Source organism: Takifugu flavidus, chromosome 1, assembly GCF_003711565.1.
Source record: "Takifugu flavidus isolate HTHZ2018 chromosome 1, ASM371156v2, whole genome shotgun sequence".
Taxonomy (NCBI): domain Eukaryota; kingdom Metazoa; phylum Chordata; class Actinopteri; order Tetraodontiformes; family Tetraodontidae; genus Takifugu; species Takifugu flavidus.
In genome coordinates this window covers 26440109-26466813 of record NC_079520.1, presented here as the reverse complement: position 1 = coordinate 26466813, position 26705 = coordinate 26440109, and the positions used below count along the sequence as shown (strand labels likewise).

Genomic DNA, 26705 nt, shown 5'->3' with positions numbered 1-26705 from the left:
ACGCAATAAAACCTATTTTCCGTTTTATATGGAGTATTTTTCACTTGTCGATGGGTGCACTTTGACCCCATTAATCCGGGATTTTTATTTGTGCTTTTCTGCAGACTCAGCACTTTAGTGCACTTTAGCGCAGATGCACTGAGTCAGCGAATTTATGTAAGGAATGTTTAGATTACTAAATGCACCAGGAGTACCTGGGCGTATCACATGTCGGCGTCTGCTTACTGTTGCCGTGTCGACAGCAGACAGGTGAAATCCAGCACCAGCAGCTGTAACCTAACCCCAAGATTAACATCGTCCGCCTGCATTCAAATGCTTCTTATAAATGCAAACAAAAATAGCCTTATTACAATTCATTTAATGAGCAAAATTCCTTCAGGGTTTCAGGACAGATGATCTAAGCCACTTTTTTTTTAATCCTCATATTTACAATGTTTAATCAAAAGGAGTTTTTCCTCGGCCCTTCTTCACGTGTGTTGATGGCGCCGGACATAAAACCTTAAATTTCCTCCGTTCATAATAGCAATAAAAAGCAAAACATTAGTATCAGTGTTCATTTCAAAGGATGCCAGGCAAACTTTGGTTTTACATCATTTTTGATCATGGAGAAGAGACGGACCAGCTCCAGTGCTCCAGTCCACAGAGGGACCAGCTTCTGGTGCTGGTTTGAGGCCACTGGTGTGACTGGACACAAGCTTCTGTGTCCCCTGGTCCTGTTTGAGTTATTCTGACCTTCTCCTCTCATCACATTACTGATCAAGAACCAGCGTGAAGGCGTGCGTTTGTGCTCCTTGTCAGTCTTTTTTGTGATTCTGGTTGCTCAGGTTGCGCTCCGAGAACAGGTTTGGGTTCTCGCCCAGCGTGACTCGGACCTTCTTCTTCTCTTTGTAGCGTCCTGAGTGGGAGACCTTGACGTGGCGGCCTTTTGTGGCGGATTTATCCACAATCTTCTCCAACCTGGCATTGAACTGGCTGTCCAAATGTTCTGGAGGGGGATTTCCGCCGGAGTGTTCTTTGTTCCCCGTGTTACTGCCGTACTCGGCCGGGATCTCGTACAGAACCTTCGGTTCCGACTTCTTCTTGCGCGAGAAGCTGAGCTTCCACCAGCTGTGATCGGCCATGGCACCAGCGGGGATGGAGGTCGGACTTGAGGAAGAGGAAGAGGGTTACGGCTGTGGGGGGGACAGAAACAAGTGTCAGTCTCCTATGATGGGGTCAGGGTCCATCGATAATGATGCTGATCCTCCTCCACCATCTGTTGACCTTCCGCCAACATGTTTCAGATATCAACTATAAAAGTTTATGGATAAAACTTTCCCTGGTGAGCAGGATGCAAAATCAGCAAGGCGATAAGGGTCAGGAATTTATTGTCCCAGACGTCCTAAAACATCACCGAGCTTGTTTATTTTCAGATGTGCACACAAATTCAAAACTCCATAATCCTCAAGCCTTTATCACCGGTCAAACATTTCTCAAGTTAAGGCGGAATTCGGACTTTAATCTTCCGTGTTTGGAACGATGGCTGCTTGCAGCTTTTTCTCCATCACATCTCATAACTTCAGCTTTATTCTGAGTTTATACTTCTTAAAACACGCTCATCTATGAAATAATCCTGTGAAACACACAAATAACTCCAACAACAAGAATATTAATACTAAAATGTGCTGTTAAATGATCCCTGAATGTGCTTAATCCCAAACTTGCAACAATATTTGGTTTAAAACTTCACAGATATTGCACATTATAAGATATTATCATTAATGGGAAATTTAAATGTTTCTTAAATAAATACTTTCGACCAGAACTACAAACTAAAAATCCCGTAAACTGTGCTTGTATAATAAATGAGATTAAATATTGCTCTTTCACTTATTTTAATAAGTGGATTATTACAGCGCACACCTGTGTGAGTAATCGAGCAGACACCTGACGCGCTGCCTTCTGATGATGAATTAATCATCATCAGGATCGTCTGTCGCCCCATGTGACCTTAAGAAAAGGCCTTTGACTGATGAAGAGGAGAAACTGTCTCCGACAACAGGAGGAGAGTTATGTAAAAAGCCAGGGTGGAGATCCCGAATTATCAGCAGTTTCATCGAGAGCCATCGAGATTTATGCTTTTATTCTGCTCGCATATTTCCTCGTGGTCACATTATTGACATAAACGCAGAGCCTCATAAAACTTTTACGACCGGCAGTTAAAATATCACCTATGAAGTGATCTGATGGCAGCCATGGAACAAAATAAAGTCGATGAAATCATACCTGAAACTTATTTTTGAAGCTGTCCCCATAGTAACTATGAGATCGTTATCGTTAATATTTGAGACGTTATTCATGAAGAAACTATGCCATAGTTTCTTCATGAATAATGTCTCAAATATTATGACATATAATGATAAATCTTGCTGCTTTTCTAAATCTGAATGTTTTTGCTTGACCTTTAGTGTGACATGAAATTAGTGTTGATTTAATGTTTGTTCGTTAATACGATGATGCTTATTGTGTGTGGTTTTCCTGGTGCAGTTAGAGCTGTTTTAATCTACATTTCTGGTTTAAAAAAAACATATTTGAGGCAAAGGAACAAGTGAATGTGTTTTAAAATATTAAAATATTGAAACAAACAAATCCTCTGCATGTTATATTAAGTTACTTTGACTTTTATTACTGTCCCTTTATTGCCAGAAAACACTTTGAATATCTGTCAGGCACTTTTTACAGCTCTGCTCCAAAGTCAAGCTCTTTTATCTTGTTGCTAAAATTAACAATACACGTGCGTTTTTGTCCTAACATACATGTTTACATAGCATTTACATAGTATTGTTGACTCTTCATGGGGGAGTCTCTGTAAAACCCCCTCGGGGGGCACTTTCACGCTGTGTTCATTCAGTGGATATCAGCAGATTACACATATTCCTTTAAGTTGTTCATGTTTGACTTAGATGTGACCTTTGAGACAAAAAGTCCTGTTGACACAAAGGAGGCCCTTCGTGGTGCTTTTTAATAAGTTACCGTGTTTTTCTGCTGTGAGGGTGAGCTGCTCAAGATCATGAGAGGGCATGAGATGGAAACTTAGGTTGGGAAATCACTAACCGCCCCCCCCCTCCTAAAGTCTCTCCAAGAGAGCCGGAGGATCCAGGAGCTCCAGACTCAGGTGTCATCACCTTTTCCACCCAAGAACAGCCAAATCAGGCCAGAGTTCCCCTCTCCTAAACCGCTGCTCTTGTTTTGTCGTAGCTGACTGGAACTTTTACTGAGCTTGAATCAAGTCAAAAAGCCGCTCAGGCGACATGAAGACGAGGACCGAGGACATGTCTCCAACGCTGTTTGATCATATTGTTCAGTTCACAACACATTTTCAATAACTCGCTCTTTCCTTCAGAAAAACATTCCCCCAGTGAGCTCATTTCCTTCAAAACCCTGCAGCAAAGCCAATTAACCACGCTAATAAATGCAATTACATACTAAACAGGTCCGGTTAAGAGAGTAGTGACTGGCAGAGGACGTTGGTTTAACAGGAAACTGAGGCGATACACAGCAAAGTTTGGTTCTCTGGAGAGTTTCTGCATGAAAAAGAGCTCCGTGGAGGAAGGTTGTCGGTTGGGTTACCTGACTGATGGCTGAAGCAAGTCGTCTCAGAAGCGAAGCTGTCCTGCCATGCTTGCAGAATTCTTCACCTCCGCTCTGTTTGAATTTGTCCTCTCAGGTGAACAGGTGCAGCATCTCATTCTCTCTCTCTCTCCCTCTCTCTCTCCAAAGCACACACCTTGCTCAAACACTCACACACACACACACACACGCCTGGAGTCTAACCGCGCATGAGCAGGTTAAGGTTGCAGCCATGTGATTTAGTGAGATGTTTGGGTCGGAGTTAATGTGAACGGGAGGGGCGTGCAGCATTCCACAGGAGCAAATCAATTTCTATCTGCCCAGTTTCAATGTTTGATATTTCCTCCCTCTTGCTACACAACCCCAGGACAATACTCAAGGGACAAGGAGATCCGAGAGAGCAGGTGAATGAGGTGAATGCCCCTGATTTGCATGTGTTGTGTAACCTCCCAGCTTGTGACGGGACGCATGCTTTGCAAGTTTGGTTGCCATTCAAATGACCCGAAATTAGGACACTGGCACCATGTCTAGCGTGTGTTTGGGCGTTCTTTATTCTGTCCTGTCATATTTGTGTACACAGTCAAGGCTTTACCATGTCAGAAACTAAGAAAGGGATTTGGAAATAATTCAATAATAACTTCATGAAGATAATAACATGATGAGCTTCAGTGAAATTTAGATATATTTATATAACAAAAGGATGCGACAGAAAAATATGACCACCTTAAAGAAAATATCTTAGGTATAATTAAAAATAATTAATGAGATAAAATGTAGCACAACAATAAAACTTGGGTCTGGAGAAAACCTGTTTACTTAATTTACACTGCTTTTTAAAATGTAAAAAAATTTGCAAAAGTTTAAAGCGGTGCTTGTTTCACCTCCCTTTATCTTCTTTGCATTGCTATGGTTGTAGACCAGCAGACCAAAACATAGCTTCAGTTCATTTGAAAGCCTGACTCTTGGCATCACTCATCTGAACTGGAGGACAGAAAAGCCACTTCTGTTTGTAGTTGTATATCGGCCCCCTGCTGGGCCACATTCAGAGTTCCTGTCTGAGTTCTCTGACTTCTTATCTGACTTGGTCCTTAGAACGGAAAAAGTCATTATCATTGGAGACTTTAACATCCATATGGACGTTATAAACGACAGCTTTAGAAATGGCTTCATTTCATTACTTGAGTCAGTTGGTTTCCTCCAGCAGATAAACCAACCAACTCACAGCTTTAACCACACCCTAGATCTAGTCCTGACTTATGGTGTTGAGGTAGAACATGTGTCAGTGTTCCCTCAGAACCCAGTCCTGTCAGACCACTCTTTGATCACTTTTACATTTATGATTAAGGATTCTTCTATGCTCAGAACAAAGTCTTACTATAGCAGATGTCTTTCAGATAATGCTGTAGCTAAGTTTAAGGAAGTGATCCCTGTGCTGATCCTAGGACCACCGTGTGTTTCCCCAGGGATCAATCATTATAATCTTAGCCCTGCTGAGGTTGACTCTATTGCTGAAGGTGCAGCAACCTCACTGAGAATCACGCTTGATTCTGTTGCCCCCTGAAAAAGAAAATAGTAAATCAGAGGAGGTGTGCCCCCTGGTATAATTCACATATCAGGACCCTCAAGCAGAAAGTGCGAAGACTGGAAAGGAAGTGGCATTCTTGTAAAATAGACAGCTATCATGTAGCCTGGAAAGACTGTCTATTAGTTTACAAAAAGGCCCTTCGCAAGGCTAGAACAGCTTATTTTTCTTCTTTGATTGAGGAAAATAAGAACAACCCCAGGTTTCTCTTCAGCACTGTGGCCAAATTAACCAAGAGTCACAGTGTTTTAGATCCACGTATCCCTTCTTCCCTTAGTGGTGAAGACTTCATGAGCTTCTTCACTGATAAAGTTCTAGCTATCAGAGAGAAAGCTAACCAGGCCATCCCTACAACTGGACCATCACCAGATGTGCTGACTGTGGGAACATGCAGGGTCTCCAACGAGCCCTTAAGCTCCTTCAGCCCTATATATTTTTCTGAGGCGTCATCGCTAATTCAGAAATCCAAGACCACTACGTGTCTTTTAGATCCCATCCCAACACACCTGTTGAAGGATGTTTTACCACTGATAGGCAGTTCTATCCTGGACCAGATCAATGGTTCTTTAGTGTCAGGTTATGTACCCCGGTCCTACAAGGTGGCAGTGATTAAGCCGTTGCTTAAAAAACCATCACTGGATCCTGATGTCTTGGCAAATTATAGGCCAATATCCAACCTTCCTTTTATCTCTAAAGTTCTAGAGAAGGTGGTGGTGACTCAGTTACTGGAGCACCTGCAGAGGAACAGCCTGTTTGAGATGTTTCAGTCAGGCTTTAGAGCTCACCACAGCACAGAAACAGCACTTCTTAAAGTCACTAATGATCTTCTCATAGCTTCCGATCATGGACTGGTCTCTATGCTGGTTCTGCTGGACCTCAGTGCTGCTTTTGATACAGTTGATCACAGCATCCTGTTACAGAGACTGGAACATGTGATTGGGATTAAAGGGACAGCACTAGACTGGTTTAGATCATACTTATCTGATAGATACCAGTTTGCCCATGTCCACGGCGTTCCCTCCTCATACAGTAGGGTTAGCCATGGAGTTCCTCAAGGTTCCGTACTCGGACCAATCCTCTTCACATTATACATGCTTCCCTTAGGGAACATTATTCGGCAGCATGGGATAAATTTTCATTGTTATGCTGATGACACTCAGCTCTATTTATCCATGAAACCCGAGGAGACAGAGAAGTTAGTGAAGCTCCAGACCTGTCTTAAAGACATAAAGTCCTGGATGTCTTCAAATTTCCTCCTCCTTAACCCAGGAAAAACTGAGGTCATGGTGTTTGGTCCTGAACCTCTCAGGGATAGATTAGATCACATGATCACTCTAGATGGTATCTCATTAACATCTAGTCTCTCTGTGAGGAATCTAGGAGTAACTTTTGATCAAAATCTCTCCTTCAACTCACACATTAAATTAGTCTCTAGAAGTGCCTTTTTTCACTTGAGGAACATCACAAAGATCAGGAAGCTACTGATGCAGCCTGATGCTGAAAAGTTAGTCCAGCATTTGTTACTTCCAGGCTGGACTACTGTAACTCCTTATTATCAGGGTGTCCAAATAACTCTTTAAGAAGCCTCCAGTTGATCCAAAATGCTGCAGCCAGAGTTCTGACAGGTATTGACAAAAGAGATCACATAAGTCCTGGCTGCCCGTTAAATTTAGAATAACTTTTAAAACCCTTCTTCTGACCTACAAGGTCCTCAGAGGCCTAGCTCCATCCTACCTGGAGGAGCTAGTGATACCTTATCAGCCCAATAGACCGCTCCGCTCTCAGAATGCTGGTCTACTTGTGGTTCCCAGAGTTTCTAGGAGTAGAATGGGGGGCCGAGCATTTAGCTACCAGGCCCCCCTGCTATGGAACCAGCTCCCTGTCCAGGTACGGGAGGCTGACTCCATCGCTACTTTTAAGATCAGACTCAAAACCTACCTCTTTGAAAAAGCTTACTGTTACTAATTCAGTAGTTCCAGTTACTATCATAGACAGACAAATTATCATACTTAGGGGGTCGTCTAATCATTAGGTCACATTCTAGCTATGCTGTTATAGGCCAAGGCTGCCGGGGTCCGGAAACATGATCACCTGACAGGCCTCTGTCACTCCACTGGGTCATGGTTTCCTCTCCTTTCCTCTCCTTTCCTCTCCTCATCAAGCAGACTAGTTATGCTGATTCTTGTGTAGTTTTTCTGCTTCTCCCCCCCCCCCCCCCCCCTCTCTATCTATTTGCAGGTATCACTGCCATCGGAGCTGCATAATGACCGCCGGCCCCGTTGAAGTGATTGTGCATATTTTTTGTGTGTGTTTCTGTGCTCTGTGCCTCTCCTCTCCTCTCCTCTCTCTCCTCTCCTCTCCTCTCCTCCTCTCCTCTCTCTCCTCTCCTCTCCTCTCCTCTCCTCTCCTCTTCTTTCCTCTCCTCTTTCCCCTCCTCCTCCTTCTCCTCTCCTCTACCTCCCCTTCACTCTACCTCTCCTCTCCTCTACCCCTCTCCTCTCCTACCTATCCTATCCTCTACCTGTCCTCCCTCCTCTCCTCTCTCTTTACCCAGCCGGCCATCAGCAGGAGGGTCCCCCTACATGAGCCTGGTCCTGCTCAAGGTTTCTTCCTGTTAAAGGGGAGTTTTTCCTTGCCACTGTTGCTTGTCTGGGGTCAGGCCCTGGGATTCTGGAAAGCGCCTTGAAACAATTTTGATTGTATAAGACGCTATATAAATAAAGATTGATTGATTGATTGATTGATTGATTGATTGATTGATTGATTGATTGATTGATTGTAAAACATAGGATTTTGAATGTTTCAGGTAGGAATTAATAAAAACAAAATCCAACATAATTTTAAAATGGAAAAAGTTGCAATTTAGTCTGGTTCCGGCCCTAAAAATGTAAAAATATCGACTAACTCGTCTCTCTGACTGCACACGATCTTAAAGGTTGGACACCGCCCCCTATCGACTGAACGTAATTCTACATCCGACCTGAAGTTCGCGTTCTACCAATCAGCGATCAGTTCTAGTATGGCGACATTTTATTGGCTCCATCCTTCCGGTAAGACAGCATTGACGCTTTTCATTGGTCCTTCGTCTTCTAACGTGTCATAAACAGTGGAATACGGATGATCTGATCAGTCTTGGATCTGAACCTTAAAAAATACCATGTGATGAATCTGTAGACTCTGCTGAAGGTTTCTTGTTGCTTTTAAAGTTAAGCGAGATGGATGTAAGTTGAAATCTATTCTTTGAAATGTTTGGAAAGGGTCTGCTAGCTAGTGTTAGCCTGTTAGCTGCCATGCAGTAAAAGTCCAGTTTACAGGAAAATCTGATTCTGAAATAATAAACAGGGAAATTAAAGCTAAGGTACCCTTGTGTGTAGCTGTAAAAGGAATACAATTATTAGCAACTGGACAGTTAGTGCGACGAAAATATAATAAATATAATAGTTTTGTCTCACTTCAACAGAATATTCAAAATCTTCCAATCGACATACAGACCAGTAAGCTTTTGGGTAAGTAATCCATGTAAGTCAAATATTTCATCAAATATCCGTCCAGTTCCTTCATTTGAGTGCAACAGATGTTCTCTAGTAATGGTTTCCAGTCCACAGGTGTTAATAGTGAATTACTTTGTGTCTGCAGACTGGCTGGTGGATCGACGCCACTGTAATTTGAAATGGCAGAATGCAGTTAAAAATATCAGAGAGAAGATCAATGCTGCCATCCAGGACATGCCAGAGAATGAAGAGATCAAGCAGCTCCTCTCGGGCTCCTGTAGGTCCTTTACAAGCTCCTTTATAATAACATGTATTGTAACATAATTGTTTTGCTTGTCCCACATTTCATGACAGCTTCCCAAGTGTGCTTATGTAATTGTTTTATTAACAGACATTCACTACTTCCACTGCTTGAGAATTGTAGAGATCCTAAAGGGCACTGAATCCTCCTCCAAGAACATCTTTGGCAGATACTCCTCTCAGAGGATGAAGGTGACGGGTTTCTCACAGCAAAATAAATCAAAAATCACAAGTCATATCATCAACACGTACATGTATTGTTTTTCTTTTGTCATAGATTTCTGATTTTTGAGCTTTGTTCTCTGTACCTGTTACAGGATTGGCAAGACATTGTGTCCCTTTATGAGACAGATAATGTCTATTTAGGTGAGTATGAAATAAAAACAAAAGAAAGCAACACTCCATTTAAAAAAAAAAAAAAGACACCAAAGCTATGACATGTAAATTCTGGCAACTACAATTTGCTGCTGTATTTTCTGCATTATTATTCTTTTTTTACATTAATGTGAAGTTCCTATATGTGCATCTATCTTCAGAAAAATCACTGAATTGTTTTTTTTTTTTAAAGCGGAGTTGGCGAGTTTGCTGATTCGTAACGTGACCTACGAAGGTCCAGCTCTGAGGAGGCAGCTGGCTAAAGTTCAGCAGCTGCAACAGGAGCTGAGCAGACGGGAAGTTGAGTGTCAGAGCTCAGCAGCATCCATGAGGGAACGCTACTATGCTGCCTGCAAACAGTACGGCATCACTGTGAGTACATGGACATCAGCTGCAGAGAGCACCACAACCTGCACTGAGAATGTGAACTGTTCTGATCTCTTTCTTGGCTGGATGGACAGAAATGGTTCCTCCACAGAGCATCGGTCTGAACGTCATTCATTCTATTTCATAGGGAGACAACGTGACTCGGGAGATTCAGGCTCTGGTCAAAGACTTGCCTGTGGTTCTAGAAGGAGTTGGAAAAGATGCAATGAAGTTAGAAAAACAAATCCAACTTTATTCTGCTTTCACAGAGTTTGTCTGTGGATGGTGAGTGACGCTGTCTGTAGCTTTTATCGACCTCTCTGCCTTCAGAAGCTCTAACAAACTGAAAAACAGCTTCACCTATGTAGTTTCGTCTGAAGCAATAACAACATGGCACGTATGTGTTGTGTAGGTCTGAAGGAGTCCTGCCCCTGCTAACATTCGTCCAGAAGAGAGGAAACACAACGTTTTATGAGTGGAGAACAGGGAAAACACCCACAGTTGTTGAGAAGCCAGTTGTTGAGGAGGCACCTGCTGATGCCATCACAGAGGACACGGTGGGTTGGATCATCACAAGAAACCAACCAACCAGTTGTGTTCAGAATACAGAAAAAGCTCAAATGTATTAGTGCGTCTATTCACCACTTAATACTCTTGTATTGTCTTATCAATCAGATTGACTGGGGGGACTTTGGCAAAAGCTCTGGGTCTCAAGATACTGCTTCAGCTATTAAAGTGGAGGATGAAATTGACTGGGGCATCAGTCTGGAACCTGCCACAGAGGTAAAGGCCACTCCGATTTGGTTTATACATTGTGTTTCCCATCCCTTTTCTACTTTTGATAAACAAATGAACAAATGTAGAAGTGACCCATTCAGTTGGGTCTATTTTTTAAAAGTCGAACACAATGACAGATTAAAAACCAATCCAATCATTTCACTCAAAGGTTAACAGCACAAACAGAGCGATAACTGTGTCTCTTTGCACAGGACGCCGGTATCGACTGGGGAGACAGTGAAGCACCTCCAGATAAAATTGAAATTGTAGATGCAGGCACAGACTGTAAGTGTGTTTGTGTGTGTGTGTTTTGTTTTGTTTTTTGTTGTTGTTTTTTTCACATATTTTGCTTCACAAACGATCAGATGCCCATATTTTTAAAAATAATGAATCTAATGTAAAATCACCTGTGTCTTTTCATAGGTCCCGAGGGTGTAGCGAGGGGTGAGGATGCTTTAACTATGCTGGAGAATCCTCAGTCTCGCAGCCAGTTCATCGATGAGCTCACGGAGGTAAAAACGTTATGCATAACCTGCATCATTACCCTTCTGTACCTGACATGTTATTCTCGACCAGAAAGACTGTTTTCACTGCCCCCGTGTGGTCACATCTAGTCAATACAGGCGTCGCTAGTCACCGTACCTAGTAGTTAAGATAGTTTCTGTAACATTTGTTTTATAATGCTGTGTGCTGCCTTTTTGATAACGGTAGGAAAACAAGAAGACTACTTTATAAGCGTACAGTACAATTTTGGTTGATAATGTGCCGTTGAAAATGCATTAGATGATATTGTGGATGGTGGATTAGATGATCTTTCGGATTTGTCCTAAACACGTGGCACTGTTTTTCTCTGTATTCGGGCAGCTGGAAGCTTTCCTAACTCAGCGTTTGAGTGAGATGGGACAGGAGGAAGATGTTGTAGCTATGAGCCAGTTCCAGCTGGCCCCTCCAATCATCCTGAGCCAGTCCTGCAAAAAAATTCAGGAGATGCTGTCAGAAGTACAAGGTCTTCTTGGTCGACTCACCACACATCAAATGCAGCAACTCTTTATGATCCAGGCCTCGCCACGGTATTCTGATCAAAATATTCTCCTTGCATATACACATATTTCAAAATGCACTGAACTGAAACATATACGTGTTGTATAGGTATGTTGAACGTGTGTCAGATGCGCTGAGACAGAAGATGAAACAGGCAGACATTCTGGTACTTAAAGGCACCAGGATGGTGGAGAAGAGGCAGGAAGCCCTGGAGGAGCAGGCCAGGCTGGAGCCTCGTATTGACCTGCTGGCAGGATGCACCCGGGAACTCCAGAAACTGGTAAAGAATTAATTAGTTTTATACTGTACAGCGCTTCGTGTATAAGTTCATATAGTGTAAAGGGAAATTTTTATGCATATTTCCCGATATTATGATTATCTAGTGTGTGTAATGCATTACAATTGTAAGGTATATGCATGGCATCATTTAGTGATAATCAGTACACATCATTAATGCTTTTGAATGCCTCTTTTTGCAGATTGAAGTGGACATTTCAAAGCGATACAACAAAAGACCTGTCAACCTTATGGGGGTTAATGTCTAATGAAGAGCTCTTAAGTTTAATACAGAATTTTGTCAGCATTTCCTTGGAGGAATAAAAACAAAGGTATTTAATTTTCGACGTGCGTTTTTACTGTCTGGTATTTTAATAATGTGACAAACACCTGGATTTGCACATCACAATCTGACGATAACCTGTTTTATATGTAGTTTCCTTGGAGATGCTGTCATTTAGTGACAGTATGCTAACACTATGAGTTATTTACAGGGAAACACGCACAAATCTGAGGTGACGCAAAACAAATTTATTGAAACTTTGAGCGTGTTGGACCCGTTTGTATCATATTACCGGGAGGGGGTTTTTGGTCAGCTGATGAAAGCTTGCCACTAGAATGTTCTACGCATGCTCACTGTGAAAGCGTGTTTTGGTGTCAAGCGGTGCTGCTATGCTAGCCGGGCCAGCTAGCAATTTTGCAAGTCATGGTGGGGAAAGGCAGGATAATGATATATCGGGCAACACTTTGGCTCTTTTACTGACACGGAGCTCGCGTTCAATTTTTGGATAGCCCTGGACAGGAAGGGCAGAAGATATAAGTGCAGATTATTAACGCGTAAGTATGAAATCGTCATGTTTTTAATTTAATACGCAAGCCGAAACGTGGATGAAAGTGGTGTGTGGGATGAGCTAACGATGCCATAGACGTCAGATGATGTATGATATTCTCAAGGTAATTGCACAATAAAACGGCACGTTTAACTGTAACAGATACTTTTCAAAGTATCGTCTTAACAGGGGCCAACTAGCTTCAGCTCTTAGCATAGCCTTCGATTCCCAGTAGTAGTTTAGCATTTTCTCTCGACCCAACTCACGCCTTATTTCTATTGGCTCTGGACGGCTGGAGTCATATGTCGTCACTGCTCTTGAGCGCCGTGAATGGCTGCCTGACCTGTCAATCATCTTTTCACCACTTGTTGCTAGGGAGATTGTTTGATGTTAGCCATAGCGGAAGTAGAGTCCTACAACCCAAATACAAGCACCTGTCACTTTTTAGGGTAAACACGGATACCAAAGTAACTTGCTATTGTGGCCCAAGACGAATGCCCGCTACTTCCTGTCACCTAATCAGGCGTTTAGACATATCCGACAGCCGTAGTGAGCAAAAAGTCAATATAGCTAACAGCTAATGTCAGAAGGATGAAGATAGGCGCAGCTGTGCGAGAGCAGGGAGGGACCCTGCCCGCTACCTAACGCTGTCGTTGGTACGTGTTCTCGCCAGCCCAGTAAGCGATCTCGTCTTGCTCGTTCACCTTCAGCAGCACCCGCATGAAGAACTTGTCCTGACAAGGGTGGGGTGATGCGCACAGCTCCGGGTTCTTCATCTCTGGGCTGCTGTCTTTCCAGCAGCGGTGCCTCCCGACATCACTTCACAGCTCTGGGGAGGATGGAGGGGTTGGTCTGGGCTCGTCCTGATTTATTCTCCTGCTCGTTTGGTGCAAATTTAGTTGGGTAGATCTTGTTTAGCAAAAGGCTGAAGACGTTGTAACACTTTGTTGATGGGCTGGTATTGATTGGACTGCAGGAATAAGCTGTCGTTTTTCATGTTTGCCAGGCTTGGGAGGATTCAAACCTAATGAAGAATAAAGCTTTTAACGCTGGATGGACTCTCCAAGCGGACACCCGACCCCAGCTCTCACATGCGATTTAAGTATCCAAAATCCTGGTGAAGACCCTTTCTCCTCTCTATATTTGTTAGCTTATTTTCTTGACATTGATACATGAAAAGATCCTGATTCAAGGTAGCTGCCCCCCCCCCCTTTGTTTATTTTTTTACTTTCACCCTTTGTTTCTTTGTAAAGAAATGCTTTACCTGAAAAAGTACTTCACAGAGGGCCTGATTCAGTTCACCATCCTTCTGAGTCTCATTGGGGTGCGAGTGGACGTTGACTCATATCTAAACAATCAGCTGCCCCCACTGAGAGAGATCATCCTGGGCCCCAGCTCAGCCTACACCCAAACACAGTTTCATAACTTACGCAACACGCTGGACGGCTATGGCATCCATCCAAAAAGTGTGGACCTCGATCATTTCTTTGCAACGCGACGGTTGCTGAACCAGGTCCGCCAGCTGGATCGCCTGTCCGTGCCGAGTACCGAGCTCAACACCTGGCTAGTGCACCGTGACTCTGAAACTGTGGTATCCACGAGTAGCCAGTCCAGCCCCAGCATCCCCCTGGATAATGGGGCCGGCCTAGAGGACGTTAACAACCCTGACGCTACCCTGGCCATGAGGGGAGGAAGCGGCGCACCTGAATCTACGTACAACCTGAACAGCACGGACAGCAGCCTGGGAGCTGTGGCCCCAGAAGGCAACGAGGAGCAGGGCAGCAGAGGTGGCAACGATGACCTTACCAAGGAGGTAACTCGTTCCCACCTTTACCCTGAAAACAGAAGTGCAGCTTCCGTTGTTCCTGTTTGGAATCGACTGCTCCTGTTTGTTTGGTTTGTTTTGGAAAGGAAATGAAACTAGAGAATGATATTTGCACATGATGGTGTGATGTCAGGAAGCTAAAGACGACACAAAGATATTTCTGTGCTGTAATGAACCAAGACGTCTTTCTGGTCACGTGACAGTCTCCGTGTCCAAGTGTTTTATCATCTGACCTCACGATGTGCCACTCCCCCCCCCCCGTAAAGTAGACATACAGCTTTCTCTTCCCAACATCCAATAAATAAACCCCAAATGATAGCTTTGTTCAGATATGCATGACTCACACTTGCTTTGATTAATGCAGTCCAAGCGGTGGTTACAGTAACTTCTCTTCTGCACAGGACCATTTTTCAATGGTTGCTATATGCTTTTGTAGGACATTGACTTGATTGACATCCTGTGGCGACAGGACATTGACCTCGGAGCAGGAAGAGAAGTGTTCAACTACAGCAACCGTCAGAAGGAGAATGAGGGGGAGAAGCCCAGCCCATGTCAAAGCAAAGACAGGAATGAGGAACAGGAGAGCTGGAGGAACGGAGTAAATCTGCAGACGGCTCAGCCCGTGGATGGAGAGACGGGAGAGAGCATTCCAGAACAGGTCTGTGGCCAGGGCTTATCATCTGCGAGTTTTCCATCATGAATAAAAGAATTCAAACTGATAAAGGAAATATGACCAAAAAAGGTGACCCTGTTTTTTATGTGGTTTGTATTTGCCTGAGGTCTTTAAAGGGCAAAAAAAAGAGCCAGGGACGGGATTAAAAACCTATTTCTTTTCACTCCGCCGGTGAATGGGAGAGCAGGTGTCAGGGCTTTGTCTTGAGGCCTGAGGTGACGCTGTTTCTTTTACCCAGCTCCCAGGTATTGGCTCACAGACGTCACTGTCCCTGCAAGAGTGTCTACGACTTTTGGAGGCTACTTTCCCATTTGGAGAAGAATCTGAGGTGAGAAGAATTGTTCGGCTTGGCTGTACCAGCAGTGTTGACCAAGCAAGAACTTGTGCACTCTTCTACTTCCACCATTATTGGGATTCTGTGTGGTTTTCATCAGTTTCGAGCCCCGGGTGTCAACCCTGAAATAAGTGCCAATGAAGAAGCTCCGTCCACATCTCAGGGCCTTTCTTTGGCACCACAGCTGGTTCCTGAACCACAGTTAGACTTGGAGCAACAGTGGCAAGACATCATGGCCATCATGGAGCTGCAGGTACGTTGTGTTTTCAATCAGACACCTTCTGGAGTGTTTTTCCTGATGGAGAATGGTGCTAGGATCAGTAGAGTGACCTCACGTGGTGCTTTGAAAAGGAAGAGGATGTAAAAATAGCTCGTGCTGCTGTATGACGTTGTTGTGGCCATTATGACCAGGCACCATCGCCTCTGTCCTTATATTATCCCTGTTGAAACGACTCTTTTCCTTTCTAAAACCATCTTTCTATTGGAAGGCAATGGAAGTAAACAGTACATCCCCCAACGCCACCCCCAACACTGTCAACAGCACCGATGGAACATCTGAATCCAACACGCCTGGAAACTTTGAACTTTCTACTGGTGCAACACCAGTCAACCAGGATGTCAGCCTTCACCAGGCCTCCCTCCCCAGCTGCAGCCAGGACTTCCCCCAGATGTTCAGCCCCCAGCTGGGCTCTGTCACCACCACCCCCAGAACCCTGATGCCCAGGATTTCCTCCAGCAACTCCAGCAACATCAACTCCACTTTTGGAACCACTAACCTGACGGGGCTCTTTCTCCCGTCGCCAATTAACAGTTCGGCCACCAACTTAACGTCCACGCCGATCCTGCCGGACCCGTTCAGCACCCTCCTGGAAGAGTCCATGCTCGACGAGATCAGCTTACTGGACCTAGCCATGGAGGAGGGCTTCAGCCAGGCTCAGGCTTCTCAGTTGGAGGATGAGCTCGACTCGGATTCTGGTCTTTCTCTGGACTCCAGCCACAGCCCGGCCTCTCCGAGCAGTTCCGAGACCTCCTGTTCTTCTGCGGCTTCTTCGTCCTCGACATCTGCCACCTTCTCCGAGGAGGGCGCAGTGGGCTACAGCACTGATTCCGAGGTGGCCACCGCGGAGACGGAGGAGGGAGCCGTCGGGGGCCACCAGCCTGGGTACAGCAAGCTCTGCCGTATGAGCTATCAGGACCCCTCCCAGTTCCACGGCCTCCCTCAGCTCGATGACATCAGCCACAATCACACTTACAACCTGCCGCTTTCCTCCGCGTTCTCCGAGCATCCGGACCTCCCCGTTCCCTCTGGGAAGAAGACGGCCCGAGAGAAACAGCACTCCAAGCTTCAGCCTCACGCGGACCTCCTCGACAAGCACGCCAGCCGCGACGAGCGCCGAGCCCGCGCCATGAAGATCCCTTTCTCCAACGACAAGATCATCAACCTGCCCGTGGAAGAGTTCAACGAGCTCCTGGCGAAGCACCACCTGAGCGAAGCCCAGCTGGCCCTCATCCGCGACATCCGCAGGCGCGGCAAGAACAAGCTGGCGGCCCAGAACTGCCGCAAGCGCAAGCTGGACACCATCATAAAGCTGGAGCAGGGCGTCCAGGAGTTGCGGCGCGACAAGGCCCGTCTGCTGAAGGAGAAGATGGAGTTCATCCGTTCCATCCGGCAGACCAAACAGAAGATGCAGAGCCTGTACCAGGAGGTGTTCACTCAGCTCCGGGACGAGGAGGGCCGGCCCTATCCTCCCAGCGAGTACTCCCTCCAGTACAGCGCCGACGGCAGCGTGCTGATCATGCCGCGCAGCATGGCGGCGGCCGAGCAGAACCGAAAGCCTGAGAAGAAACAAAAGGACAAAAAGAAGTGAGGGGCGGGGCTATTGTTAATCCTATAACTATTGCTAAATCCGTAAGAGAGATGCAAGAGAGGTGTCCTTTTTTTCCTTTAAGAAGATTCTGGTGAGTAGAAAACGGCGTTATTGACTGCTCTTCCTGCATCAGTTTCTCCCTTTTCCTTCTGGTCCTGCATTATTTTCCCAGAAACACCTTTGAAGCAGAAGTAGCTCTACATTTTCAGTACTGTCATGTCATTATATAGACAGGGGAAACGATAAGCAAGGAGAGGAGGGAGATAAAAGGACACGATGTGAGCTATTAGAAAAAATTTTAGCAGCTCTTGATCCTTTTTGCGCCATACCACTGAGGACGGAGACGATTCGTAGCGGGAAAAAGGCCCAAAATCACCGAGTGGGAGAGAGAGAACTGCCGCCGAGAATGTTTGGAGCACCTATGCACTGAAGGCTTTCAAGGACTATCAGATCACATCCCATCCTAGAGACTTTAAGGGGTTTCCATAGTCACTTAACTTGCATATCTTTTGAAAAGGACTGGTCGAGAGTTGGGTTACCAAAGGTAAAAGGAAGTCTGTTTAAGGTGCCGTTAACAGCCATACTAACCGGAGGTTGTGGTGGCGGTGAGGATGGCGCCATTGGGAAAACATCTGAACGCTGCACTTTAATCCTGTAGGGTTGGACGGGGAAACTCTGGATGTTTGAGTCAGGTTTCATTTAGGATCAAATGGCCCTCGGACGATCGGGTTTGAGATAACGCAGGTCGAGCGGAGGAGGAGTCGGAGGCTGAGTGTTGCTGGGCCGCCCGCTGCTAAAAGGGGGCCTGGAAGTGACGTCCCGAAAGGGGGAGCGGACGGCTGTTTAAACGAGGAGGCACACTGCATCGCTAAATGTACCGACCTTCTTCTAAATTATGCATAGCACTGTAATTTGTCTTTAAAAAGGCTTGGCTATCTGCAATTTGCTGTGTCTCTGGCTGTTTCTTTGCTGCAGGGTCAGATGCAGGAGCTCTAATTAACCGTTCATAATCTGTAGTATAAGCAAGGGTATAGATCTCACCACATCAGCTGTCTGTCCACGTCCGCACCGTGTTTCCTCTGTTCGGAAGCTTCACACAGCCAGTAATCATTACAATAATGGAGGATTCCGCCAGGACCGGGAGCTCCGGGAACCACCCGGTCGCCCCCTTTACGCCTGGTTTTAAGGTGACAACCCTCCACACCCATATTTAAAACGACTGCATCCACACGTCTCCGCTCGTCTTTCCCCCCCTCCCTTCGTTGCTCTCCTTCCTGTGGCACACGGAGAAGACGTGTGTTGTTTTGGTTCGGGGAAGAGGAGGACGGCGTGGAAGTGGGCGCGCAGATCCCGTCAGACGCGCGCGCTCCGACGCCGGGCGTAAAGGAGGCCTTGGCTGGTCCACAGTTCCACTCTAGATGTTTCCTTCTGAAGGAGCGCGCCTGGCAACAGGGAGTTTTAACTGCTGTAAAACTGAGGTTCAACTGGCTTTACTGGGAGTCCTGTGTTTTTGTGTGCTGGTAACAAAGTGAGCCTCGTTGTGACACAACTTGAAGTTAGCGGGATGCCCGACATGTGACGTGTGTGTTGTGGCCACTTTGAATAGAAATGCCTTTATTTCCTGGTTCTCCTCACCCTCACGTTCAACCTTTTTTCTTGAGAGCTGGAGCAACCGCGTTCTCAAAGTAGAAGTGCTATTACTCGTCTGTCGTGATGGAGGTTCGTCGGCTCGCAGTCCAACGTTTGAAAACTTTAAGAAATTTAAAAAAAGAAAAGAAAAAAAAAAAAGGTTGCAGCAGCGACAGCTGTCATGTTTAAATATGGTAACAGCAGAACAAGTGATGTCCAAAATAAAGAAAAGTTCTCATTCTGTGGCATAATTCAGGCATGAAACTGGTCGACCCTCACTTCCAAGCGCCACACCAACTGTTTAGGACTGCTAACTTAGTGCACTTTTTTTTGTCTGTCTCATGTAAATATTTTCTTGTTTGTGTTCCGTCACGACTTTCTGTAGTTTGTTAAATGTCCCCATTTAAACGGTCTCACCCTCCGCTTTGAGTTTGGATGTAGTTCCCTCAGTTTTGGGGGTTTTTGGCAATCAAAAATTGTTTTTATCAATTAATAAAGTGTTTTTATTTTGACCCGACTCGTTTCGAGCGCTCGTCTTCCCCGACGGTCGGTTTGGGCCCAGTCGGCCAGTCACTGGGACAAAAATGCTAACAAAAAAAAGTGGTTTATTCTCCAAAACCGACAAGCAAGACAAGGTAATGAAAAACACTACAAAGATTACAGATGACAAAATGAATCACTGATGTGGAGAAAAAGAAAAAAAAAGCTTATCACGTACACCAAACGGCTCCTAAGGAAGCTTTTGAGATGGCTTTGTCCCCAAAAGCACTAACCAATCAAGTATAAAACCAAATAAAAAGGCACACTGATGATATAAAACATCACCTCACTGATACGGTCTCATAGCGAGATGCCCAAACGACGGCAGGAACCTCGCTGGGCGCGTTTCCACTGCCGGGAATTTTAGGGGCGTGGAGGACATTGGACACGCCCCCTGAGATCTCCTGGGCGGGGCCTCTTGGAGACACGCCCCATCAGGAGGAGTGAGACCAATGTTTCCTGTAAAGTTCCCGTCTCCAGCGTCCAAACTCCCGCAGTGGAAACGGCGCCTGTTCGTGATTTATCGAGAGGATACGGGAAATGAACACCGGTGGATGTTTCCAGAAGCTTATATACACAGTTACGTTACATATCCAGATAAACGCAGAATGAAACGATACTACACCGAGATGCTAATATATGTCCCGTGGTGTCTTGCTTGTCTTTCTGCCCCCCCCGACCCCCCCTCCTTCCTCTTGAAAGTACAATGGAGTTCAAAACTGCTCTGCCCTCCCCCCTCCCGGTGTTAGTTTTTGTCGTCCTTCTTCTCGTCCTCGGTGGGATACGAGTGCCAGGTGAGCCTCTCTTCGTAGAAGGAGATGACCACCTGCGGACACTTGACGTTGGCCTCCTTCGCCGGCACCAAGTCGGCTTCGTCTGAATTTTTCCTGCACGGAGCCAAAAAAGCAAAAACCTCAAATTCAGGCAGCTTCCACACGAAAGTCGTGCTGCGTCAACAAACCATTTCATGAGGAACATGAGTTCTCCTGTGGAATCTGTGGCACCGATGATCCTCTCTGGAACCAGCCCCCGAGCGAAGCCCCTCAGCTTCTCCGGCTGAGGGAACACAAACATGAGAACCTATCAAAGGAGGCCTGGTCTTCACCACAACCCAGAGGAACTACGAGGGTGTTCTTTAATGTGGCGGCCCGGGAACGCCGGTGGATTTCTAAGGTGACCGCCATCATCATCCCGGATCTTACGTCATCCTTTTTCTTCTTCGCTTTACTTTCTTCTCCTTCCACCTCTCCGCCCGCCTTCCTCTTTCCTTCTTGCGCCGATTTCTGCGACTGCAGGAACTCTGCGATCAAATCCGGACAGTCCAGGTTGTCCTCCGGCTCCCACGTGTTGTCTTCGCTGCAACAGAAGATCATCACTGCATTGAAACGTCGTTCTCGGGAGTGGAATCGGATCAGGCGGCGGCTAAAAGACTCACTCGGAGAAGCCTTTCCACTTGAGAAGATACTCCACTCTCCCTTTCACCACTCGTCGGTTCAGCACCTTTTCCACCACGTATTCTTCCTCTTCCTCCTCCTCCTCCGGCACATCATCTGGCTTCTTTTCCTTCTCGGCCGATGTCATCTTGGTGGTCTCTGTGGGGTCAGACAGACCGTTGACCGCCCTGAAACTGTCGCCAGACTTGAAACTGAAATCTTTCATTTAGCAACAGGCGTCAATAGTCACTTTCCTTTGGAAGCATTTTAACTTCAGCTGTTTATAAAAATGAAATGTGTGTGTGTTACACCTTCTGACACGGTGGGGCCATCGTTAGAGGATTCTGTAGTCTGGCTCATACTCATCAGGTGGACCCAGGACCAGCAGGTTCCTGGTCAACGTCAATAGAGGACAGCATTAGAGGACAGGATTTAATGAGAAGATACACGGGCAACATCGGGGGGCAATGTGGATTAACAGTCATTTAAGGCCTGGGATGTGTATGTAGATTTGTTATTTGTGCTTTTTATCTGTAGTTATGATTGCAGTGGGGGTCTAATCAGCAATGCCTCCAGTTGTCATGTATCTTAAGACTCGCTGGGTGTGGAAATTGGGCTTTTTTTTTTAATAGGGACAACTGATTTAATCCATGAATTGTCACATTTTACTGGATATGACAGCTGAGACAGCCTGGGTGTGTTGTGAAGTGTCAGCCTCAACATCTGTGCACAGCAGCTTTGCAGCGCGTCGCAGAATGAACGTTGCACAGGCGGTACGCGGAGGGTGACCAACACAAATCAGCCATAAAATCACATCAGCCATCAAATGAGCCTCGCCGTCAGGTAAAACACAACTGCTTTGATTAGCGCAGGGCCATTGTGTTTCCGACCTTTAACCAGAGGTACGAAGCAAAAAACGACGCGACAAAGCCCCCAAAGAGACCCTCGGTTGCAGCTAGCTGATGTCTCCTCCATATTGCTCTCGTTCCTGCAACTCGTGTTAATGATCCGGGCTGTCTGGCTGCTTGTTGACCAGATCTATTCGCATACAGCGCTGGACATCTGCATTAAGTGGGACAATAACCCCCGAGCGCTGCGATGTTTTTCATTCTCCATTGAAAATACGCGTTTCCAGCTAGCTAGCATTACAGCCGCGCACGGGCGCTACCGAAACAACACGGCAGGAGGGGGTAGAGAAGACAGAAATTTAACTCACCGTTTATTTACAATTTAATTTCTAAAGATCCCCGCGGGCAGAAATAAGACAACCCGTTGTATCGCAATCAAAGAGTTTAAACGCCGCTGCCTGTCTCGATTTTGGGACCGGGGTTTTGGATCCGCTAGGTTGCAGTGAAATGTATAGTTTCCGCCCCTTCGTCTGGTATGAAGAAGAGGGGGGAAAAACGTCCGCCGCTCCGGTGGAGCGCGAGAAATGGCCGCACTGATTTCTAAATCACCTGGATTTACTCAGCTACGGGATGGACCCCCTCGCGCGGCGGGTCCGTGATTTGTAGATCGCTGGCACGGGCTCAGTACAAGGACGTTAAAGCAGGTAATAATAACAACGCATATACATTCATAATCGTGAAGCATATACATCTTTATATTCATTCTTCAATGGATTACGCCGATTCTTAAAAAAAAATAAATACGAAAATGATTTTAAATGAACGTGGATAATCATATAGATTTTATTGTCAGAGTTTCGTCTCCTGACTATATAATATAGTGATTTTTATTTTGTAACGTATCCGAAACCGCCTGACCTGGAAGAAATGTGAATTTTAGCGCTTATTAATAATTTCCCGGGTTCAATTTGGTGTGTCAAAAACATATAGAAGGTATTTTACTATTGTGGAAATTTGTTTGCCACGCCTCTTCCGCCATTACTTCCGCCTACGCACGCACGCCCGGAAGCAGGTGGGCTACGGCGTGACGTATGGGCGCTTGTGACTTGCGAAATGGAGATAGGAGGTGTTCTGGAGGAAAACAAGCTTCTCTTTTCGAGGGATTGGCAGACAAATAAAACCACAAAATAGTCAAGCCAGAAAGGGTCGACTGCGCCCAGCTGGAAACCACCCCAACGGGAAACAATAGCTCGAAGAAAGTAAGAACTCTATCACGGATTAGCATCTGGCTAATGCAACCTGCGGTTCGCATTATTCTATTTCTCGTCGAGACAAAAGTAAAATATCTCTAGATATTCCATCATTCGCTTTTCTGTTTTATGTTCATTATATATCCGCACGCGGTTACGGTTAAACTCGTTCTTGTTCTGTTGTTTTTTACTTAAACATTAGCGTTCTTTAAGTCAGAATGGAGTTGTGGAACTGGTAACTTTGGGTGAACCTGTTGTAGATCAAGAAATCACCTTCGGTGGCCAAAGTTGCTTGGCAATCATCTCATCGATTCATAATTTATTCCGACACTGGGCCGATCCACTGGTTTGGGTTAATATCGATCTCTTCCCCGTCTTTTGTCTCGATGCGTTACGAATCGACCTCAGCTGATTTCCAAAGCACTGGATTCATTGGATACAATAAGTTGGCCGGTTCACAGATCAAAGCTAGATACAAAAGTCATGTGACACCTTCCCATATTGTCACGCGGCGCATGTGAATCGTCAGCTCATGACGTCAAGGAGGAAATGGATTATTTGCTCATTAACTGCTCTCCTAATTGGTGATTCCATCTCTTTCAGTGCGGCGCTGGGGAACATGATCAGCAACCAAGAGGATGTAAGTACCCCCCCCCCCCCCCCCACGTTCAGAAAAGCCCCTGATATCAAATCAAGATTCCAAAGTTTCTCCCTATATGAACGCAGATTTATGGTGGTTTCTGTTGCTCAGGAATTTATCGCCGTGCGGGTCCAAGATCCCCGAGTTCAAAACGAGGGCTCGTGGAATTCACACGTGGATTATAAAATATTCCTTCACGTGAGTATCGGCACTGAAATGACGACACGTCGGGTCGGTTTAGGAGCCGCTTTTATTAGGGAGCAACGTCTGCGATTCGGACGCCAGCGGAGTCAAACAGGAAGGTCCTGACGATGTTGGGGAAGTGACCGCGGTTCGTTCATGCTGTGTCAGCAGAAATTCTCCATTCCTGAGTGTGTCGACTGGTGAAACTGCTCACGACCATGTGATCAGCTGCTAATGCGTGAAGTCAAATAGCCAGAAATAAGCACATTCAAGCGGGGGCTGATGCTCCAGTACCTGTTTTTGAAACTCAACAATCATATGATATGAGCTAATGTTGCTGCTCTTGAAATGGAGGCATTGACCTTTTGGTGGCTCTGATTTGTGCATTTCTCTACCCCCCCCCCCCAGACCAACAGCAAAGCCTTCACGGCCAAGACGTCGTGCGTGCGTCGCCGCTACAGCGAGTTCTCCTGGCTGAAGAAGCAGCTCCAGAAAAATGCTGGTTTGGTGTAAGTAGAGAGAGAACGAGCTGCTAAAGACTCAGGCCTTCACACCAACAGACGATGACATCACGGCAAAGATCAAAACCCACTTCCTTTATGTGGGGTTTGCGTCGTTTACACACCTCACACACACACATGACTGGTGTCTTTGGTCTTCCAGGCCAGTCCCAGACCTCCCAGCAAAATCCCTCTTCTACTTCAGCAACGAGGACTTCCTGGAGGGGAGGAGGAAAGGACTCCAGGCCTTTTTAGACAAGTCGGTTTGGGCCTTTCTTCTGCTGGTTTTCCAGCCGTCTCACAATCGTAACGGTTGTTTGTCCCCCCCCCCCAGAGTCCTGCACATGACAGTCTGTCTCTCAGACAGCCAGCTCCACCTCTTCCTGCAGACGCAGCTGCCCGTGGGCCACATCCTGGACTGCGTGCAGGGCCACACCCCCTACACCGTGACGGACGCCATCCTTACCTACGCCTCGTCCAATCAGGGTTTAGCTCAGGCTCAGGAGGATGAACCCACCAAGGAGTCCAGCTTGGCCGTTTCGTACGAGTCCATGGAGAGGTACCACAGGCGTGAACTCAGAATTGTCAGTCTTTAATGTTGCTCTTCAGAAACTGGTTTTCTCCATCCTCTCTTCTCCAGCCCAGTTCCTCATCAACCCTCCCTACCAGCTGAAGAGGTTTTCAGGCCCGATCTCCTGCCGGGCGCAGACTCTGACCACGTAGAACTGTTCCATCCTGCGTCCAGAGACGGGTCGCAGCTCAAGGAGAAAGGCTTGATAAGGGTCCTCCAGAAGAACAACCAGCTGGAGGCCGTGCTGGAGGAATGTGGTGCCGCAGAAGTCAGCTTCTTCCTGGGCGACAACCCGGTCCAGCCTCAGAGTCCCGGCCTTGGAGACCAGAGCTGGCACCGGAGCTGTCAGATTCAGACCCCGGTCGAGGTTCACTCCGCCGCGGGGCCCGGTTTTGAGGACGACTGCGAGCTGGAGGAGAGCGTCACGCTAAATCCAGAAGAAGAGACCGTTGTTCCTTCAGACCCGGAGGAGCAGCCGGAGCCTCTGAGAGAGGAGGAGGAAAGCTCTCCGCCAGATTCAGATTTAGACAGAGACGACGGCACCGAGAAGCAGGTTTTGGTTCTGGAGCGGGTCGCAGAGGTCAAGAACTCCGAGGAGGAAAAAGAACCCGAGCTCGTCGAGACACCGATTAAGCCGGAGATCGATGTTGACGGCGCGCCGCCACTGGACAGGAGCAAGGACGCCCACGTGGACCAAAGGGAAGCTGATGAGGAAGCTGATGAGGAAGCGGACGAGGACGAGGACGGACAGTCGGTCCTCTCTTCTAACGAGAGCATCATCAAGGTCAGCGATGAAGAAAGCGCCTGTGACGAGGCGGAGGACGTGAACGAAGACGACAAATGCTACCTGAAGACATCCGGCGAGGAGATGCCTCTCTGGACGGCCGATGACTCCATCAGGAACATTATAGATCTGCACTTGAATGGATGTCCCCAGGAAACGGAGCACGCTTCCACGCCGCAGGACGTCCTACAGGTTCGAGAGCTGCAGTCCAAGACCAACGCCTCCGACCTGGGCGAGTCGGTGAACTCGCCGGCGGCGGGCGCGGATCTGACTGAAAACAGTGACTTCAGCATCATAGAGACCAGCTGCTCTCCTGGGAACTCCTGAGGTGGAGCAGCCAGAGAGATGAATCATGGGAAATGTTGTCCATCTGACACATTTTGCTCACTTGCACAGAGTAAAATAGAAAAAGACCAGATTAGAGTTCCATTTCACATACTGGCAGTACTGGAAAATACGTTGACTTTAAGAGTTGGATTTAATATTTTTGTCACATGTAGCAAGACTGACCTTTAAATTAAAATTTTACGTTACACTTTTCACGTTGGTTACTGTGGTTTCCTTTAACCTCATTTGAACAGCAGGGGGCGCTCAGGTACACAAGGATGAGTTCTTTTATTTACACTAATAAAAACACGTCAAACACGTCAGTTTTCCCATGTTAAATAATTCAGGCTTTAAGGTTTGTTTCTTTGTTGGTCCTGAAAATCAAGAGAACGATTAAAAACTTATTGAACTGAGAGAAAATGATTAGAGATGATCAGGTTTTGAAATGTGCAAATTACAATTCAAAATGTCTCTTTAGAGAGGGGCTGATGGTGGAATTCCTGCCCAAAAAAAGACAATTGTAGCAAACAGTTTGGGTTTTTGAGAAAATGATGGCTAAAAGCCAGCAGAATCATGCAGGTTTTACACTTTAATACTAAATGGTAACGTGCTGTATTTGTGCTGCCTCCTTATTTAAATATAACCTCACCTGC

At 46.2% G+C, this 26705-nt stretch overlaps 5 protein-coding genes across 11 annotated transcripts; 3 read left to right on the top strand and 2 right to left on the bottom strand.

Moving 5' to 3' along the window:
* Window positions 1–338: 338 nt before the first annotated feature.
* On the bottom strand, window positions 339–3810 carry prr15lb (proline rich 15 like b). Its single transcript, XM_057052479.1, has 2 exons — window positions 3610–3810; window positions 339–1172 (listed from the first exon to the last, which is right to left on the bottom strand). The coding sequence occupies exon 2, from the start codon at window positions 1119–1121 to the stop codon at window positions 795–797; it is 327 nt and encodes a 108-aa protein (XP_056908459.1). The 5' UTR covers window positions 1122–1172; window positions 3610–3810; the 3' UTR covers window positions 339–794.
* Window positions 3811–8256: 4446 nt separating this feature from the next.
* On the top strand, window positions 8257–12155 carry cdk5rap3 (CDK5 regulatory subunit associated protein 3). The gene is made up of 14 exons (XM_057052203.1): window positions 8257–8412; window positions 8652–8697; window positions 8828–8959; window positions 9074–9174; window positions 9300–9348; window positions 9551–9729; window positions 9872–10008; window positions 10136–10280; window positions 10399–10506; window positions 10713–10785; window positions 10924–11012; window positions 11365–11570; window positions 11650–11821; window positions 12021–12155. Exons 1-14 carry the CDS (start codon window positions 8407–8409, stop codon window positions 12084–12086), a joined length of 1509 nt encoding a protein of 502 aa, XP_056908183.1. The 5' UTR covers window positions 8257–8406; the 3' UTR covers window positions 12087–12155.
* A 291-nt stretch (window positions 12156–12446) lies between these two features.
* Window positions 12447–19493, top strand: nfe2l1b (nfe2 like bZIP transcription factor 1b). 5 transcript variants are annotated; one of them, XM_057052118.1, is made up of 6 exons: window positions 12447–12654; window positions 13654–14460; window positions 14942–15130; window positions 15384–15473; window positions 15580–15732; window positions 15968–19493. In XM_057052118.1, the coding sequence occupies exons 2-6, from the start codon at window positions 13903–13905 to the stop codon at window positions 17345–17347; spliced, it is 2370 nt and encodes a 789-aa protein (XP_056908098.1). In that variant the 5' UTR covers window positions 12447–12654; window positions 13654–13902; the 3' UTR covers window positions 17348–19493. The 5 variants fall into 5 exon arrangements, with proteins under 5 accessions (XP_056908098.1, XP_056908064.1, XP_056908081.1 ...); XM_057052084.1 differs by having other exon boundaries at window positions 14909–15130; XM_057052101.1 differs by lacking the exon at window positions 12447–12654 and adding an exon at window positions 13075–13303 and having other exon boundaries at window positions 14909–15130.
* A 71-nt stretch (window positions 19494–19564) lies between these two features.
* Window positions 19565–23554, bottom strand: cbx1b (chromobox homolog 1b (HP1 beta homolog Drosophila)). Of its 2 annotated transcripts, none has more exons than XM_057052444.1 (6): window positions 23321–23554; window positions 21261–21341; window positions 20952–21108; window positions 20719–20872; window positions 20478–20572; window positions 19565–20403 (listed from the first exon to the last, which is right to left on the bottom strand). In XM_057052444.1, the coding sequence occupies exons 2-6, from the start codon at window positions 21313–21315 to the stop codon at window positions 20262–20264; spliced, it is 603 nt and encodes a 200-aa protein (XP_056908424.1). In that variant the 5' UTR covers window positions 21316–21341; window positions 23321–23554; the 3' UTR covers window positions 19565–20261. The 2 variants fall into 2 exon arrangements, with proteins under 2 accessions (XP_056908424.1, XP_056908415.1); XM_057052435.1 differs by lacking the exon at window positions 23321–23554 and adding an exon at window positions 22166–22435.
* Window positions 22859–26265, top strand: snx11 (sorting nexin 11). Of its 2 annotated transcripts, XM_057052172.1 has the most exons (7): window positions 22859–23056; window positions 23651–23687; window positions 23799–23885; window positions 24279–24379; window positions 24534–24629; window positions 24705–24929; window positions 25011–26265. In XM_057052172.1, exons 2-7 carry the CDS (start codon window positions 23667–23669, stop codon window positions 26050–26052), a joined length of 1572 nt encoding a protein of 523 aa, XP_056908152.1. In that variant the 5' UTR covers window positions 22859–23056; window positions 23651–23666; the 3' UTR covers window positions 26053–26265. The 2 variants fall into 2 exon arrangements, with proteins under 2 accessions (XP_056908152.1, XP_056908159.1); XM_057052179.1 differs by lacking the exons at window positions 22859–23056; window positions 23651–23687 and having other exon boundaries at window positions 23778–23885.
* The last annotated feature ends 440 nt before the right edge of the window (window positions 26266–26705 follow it).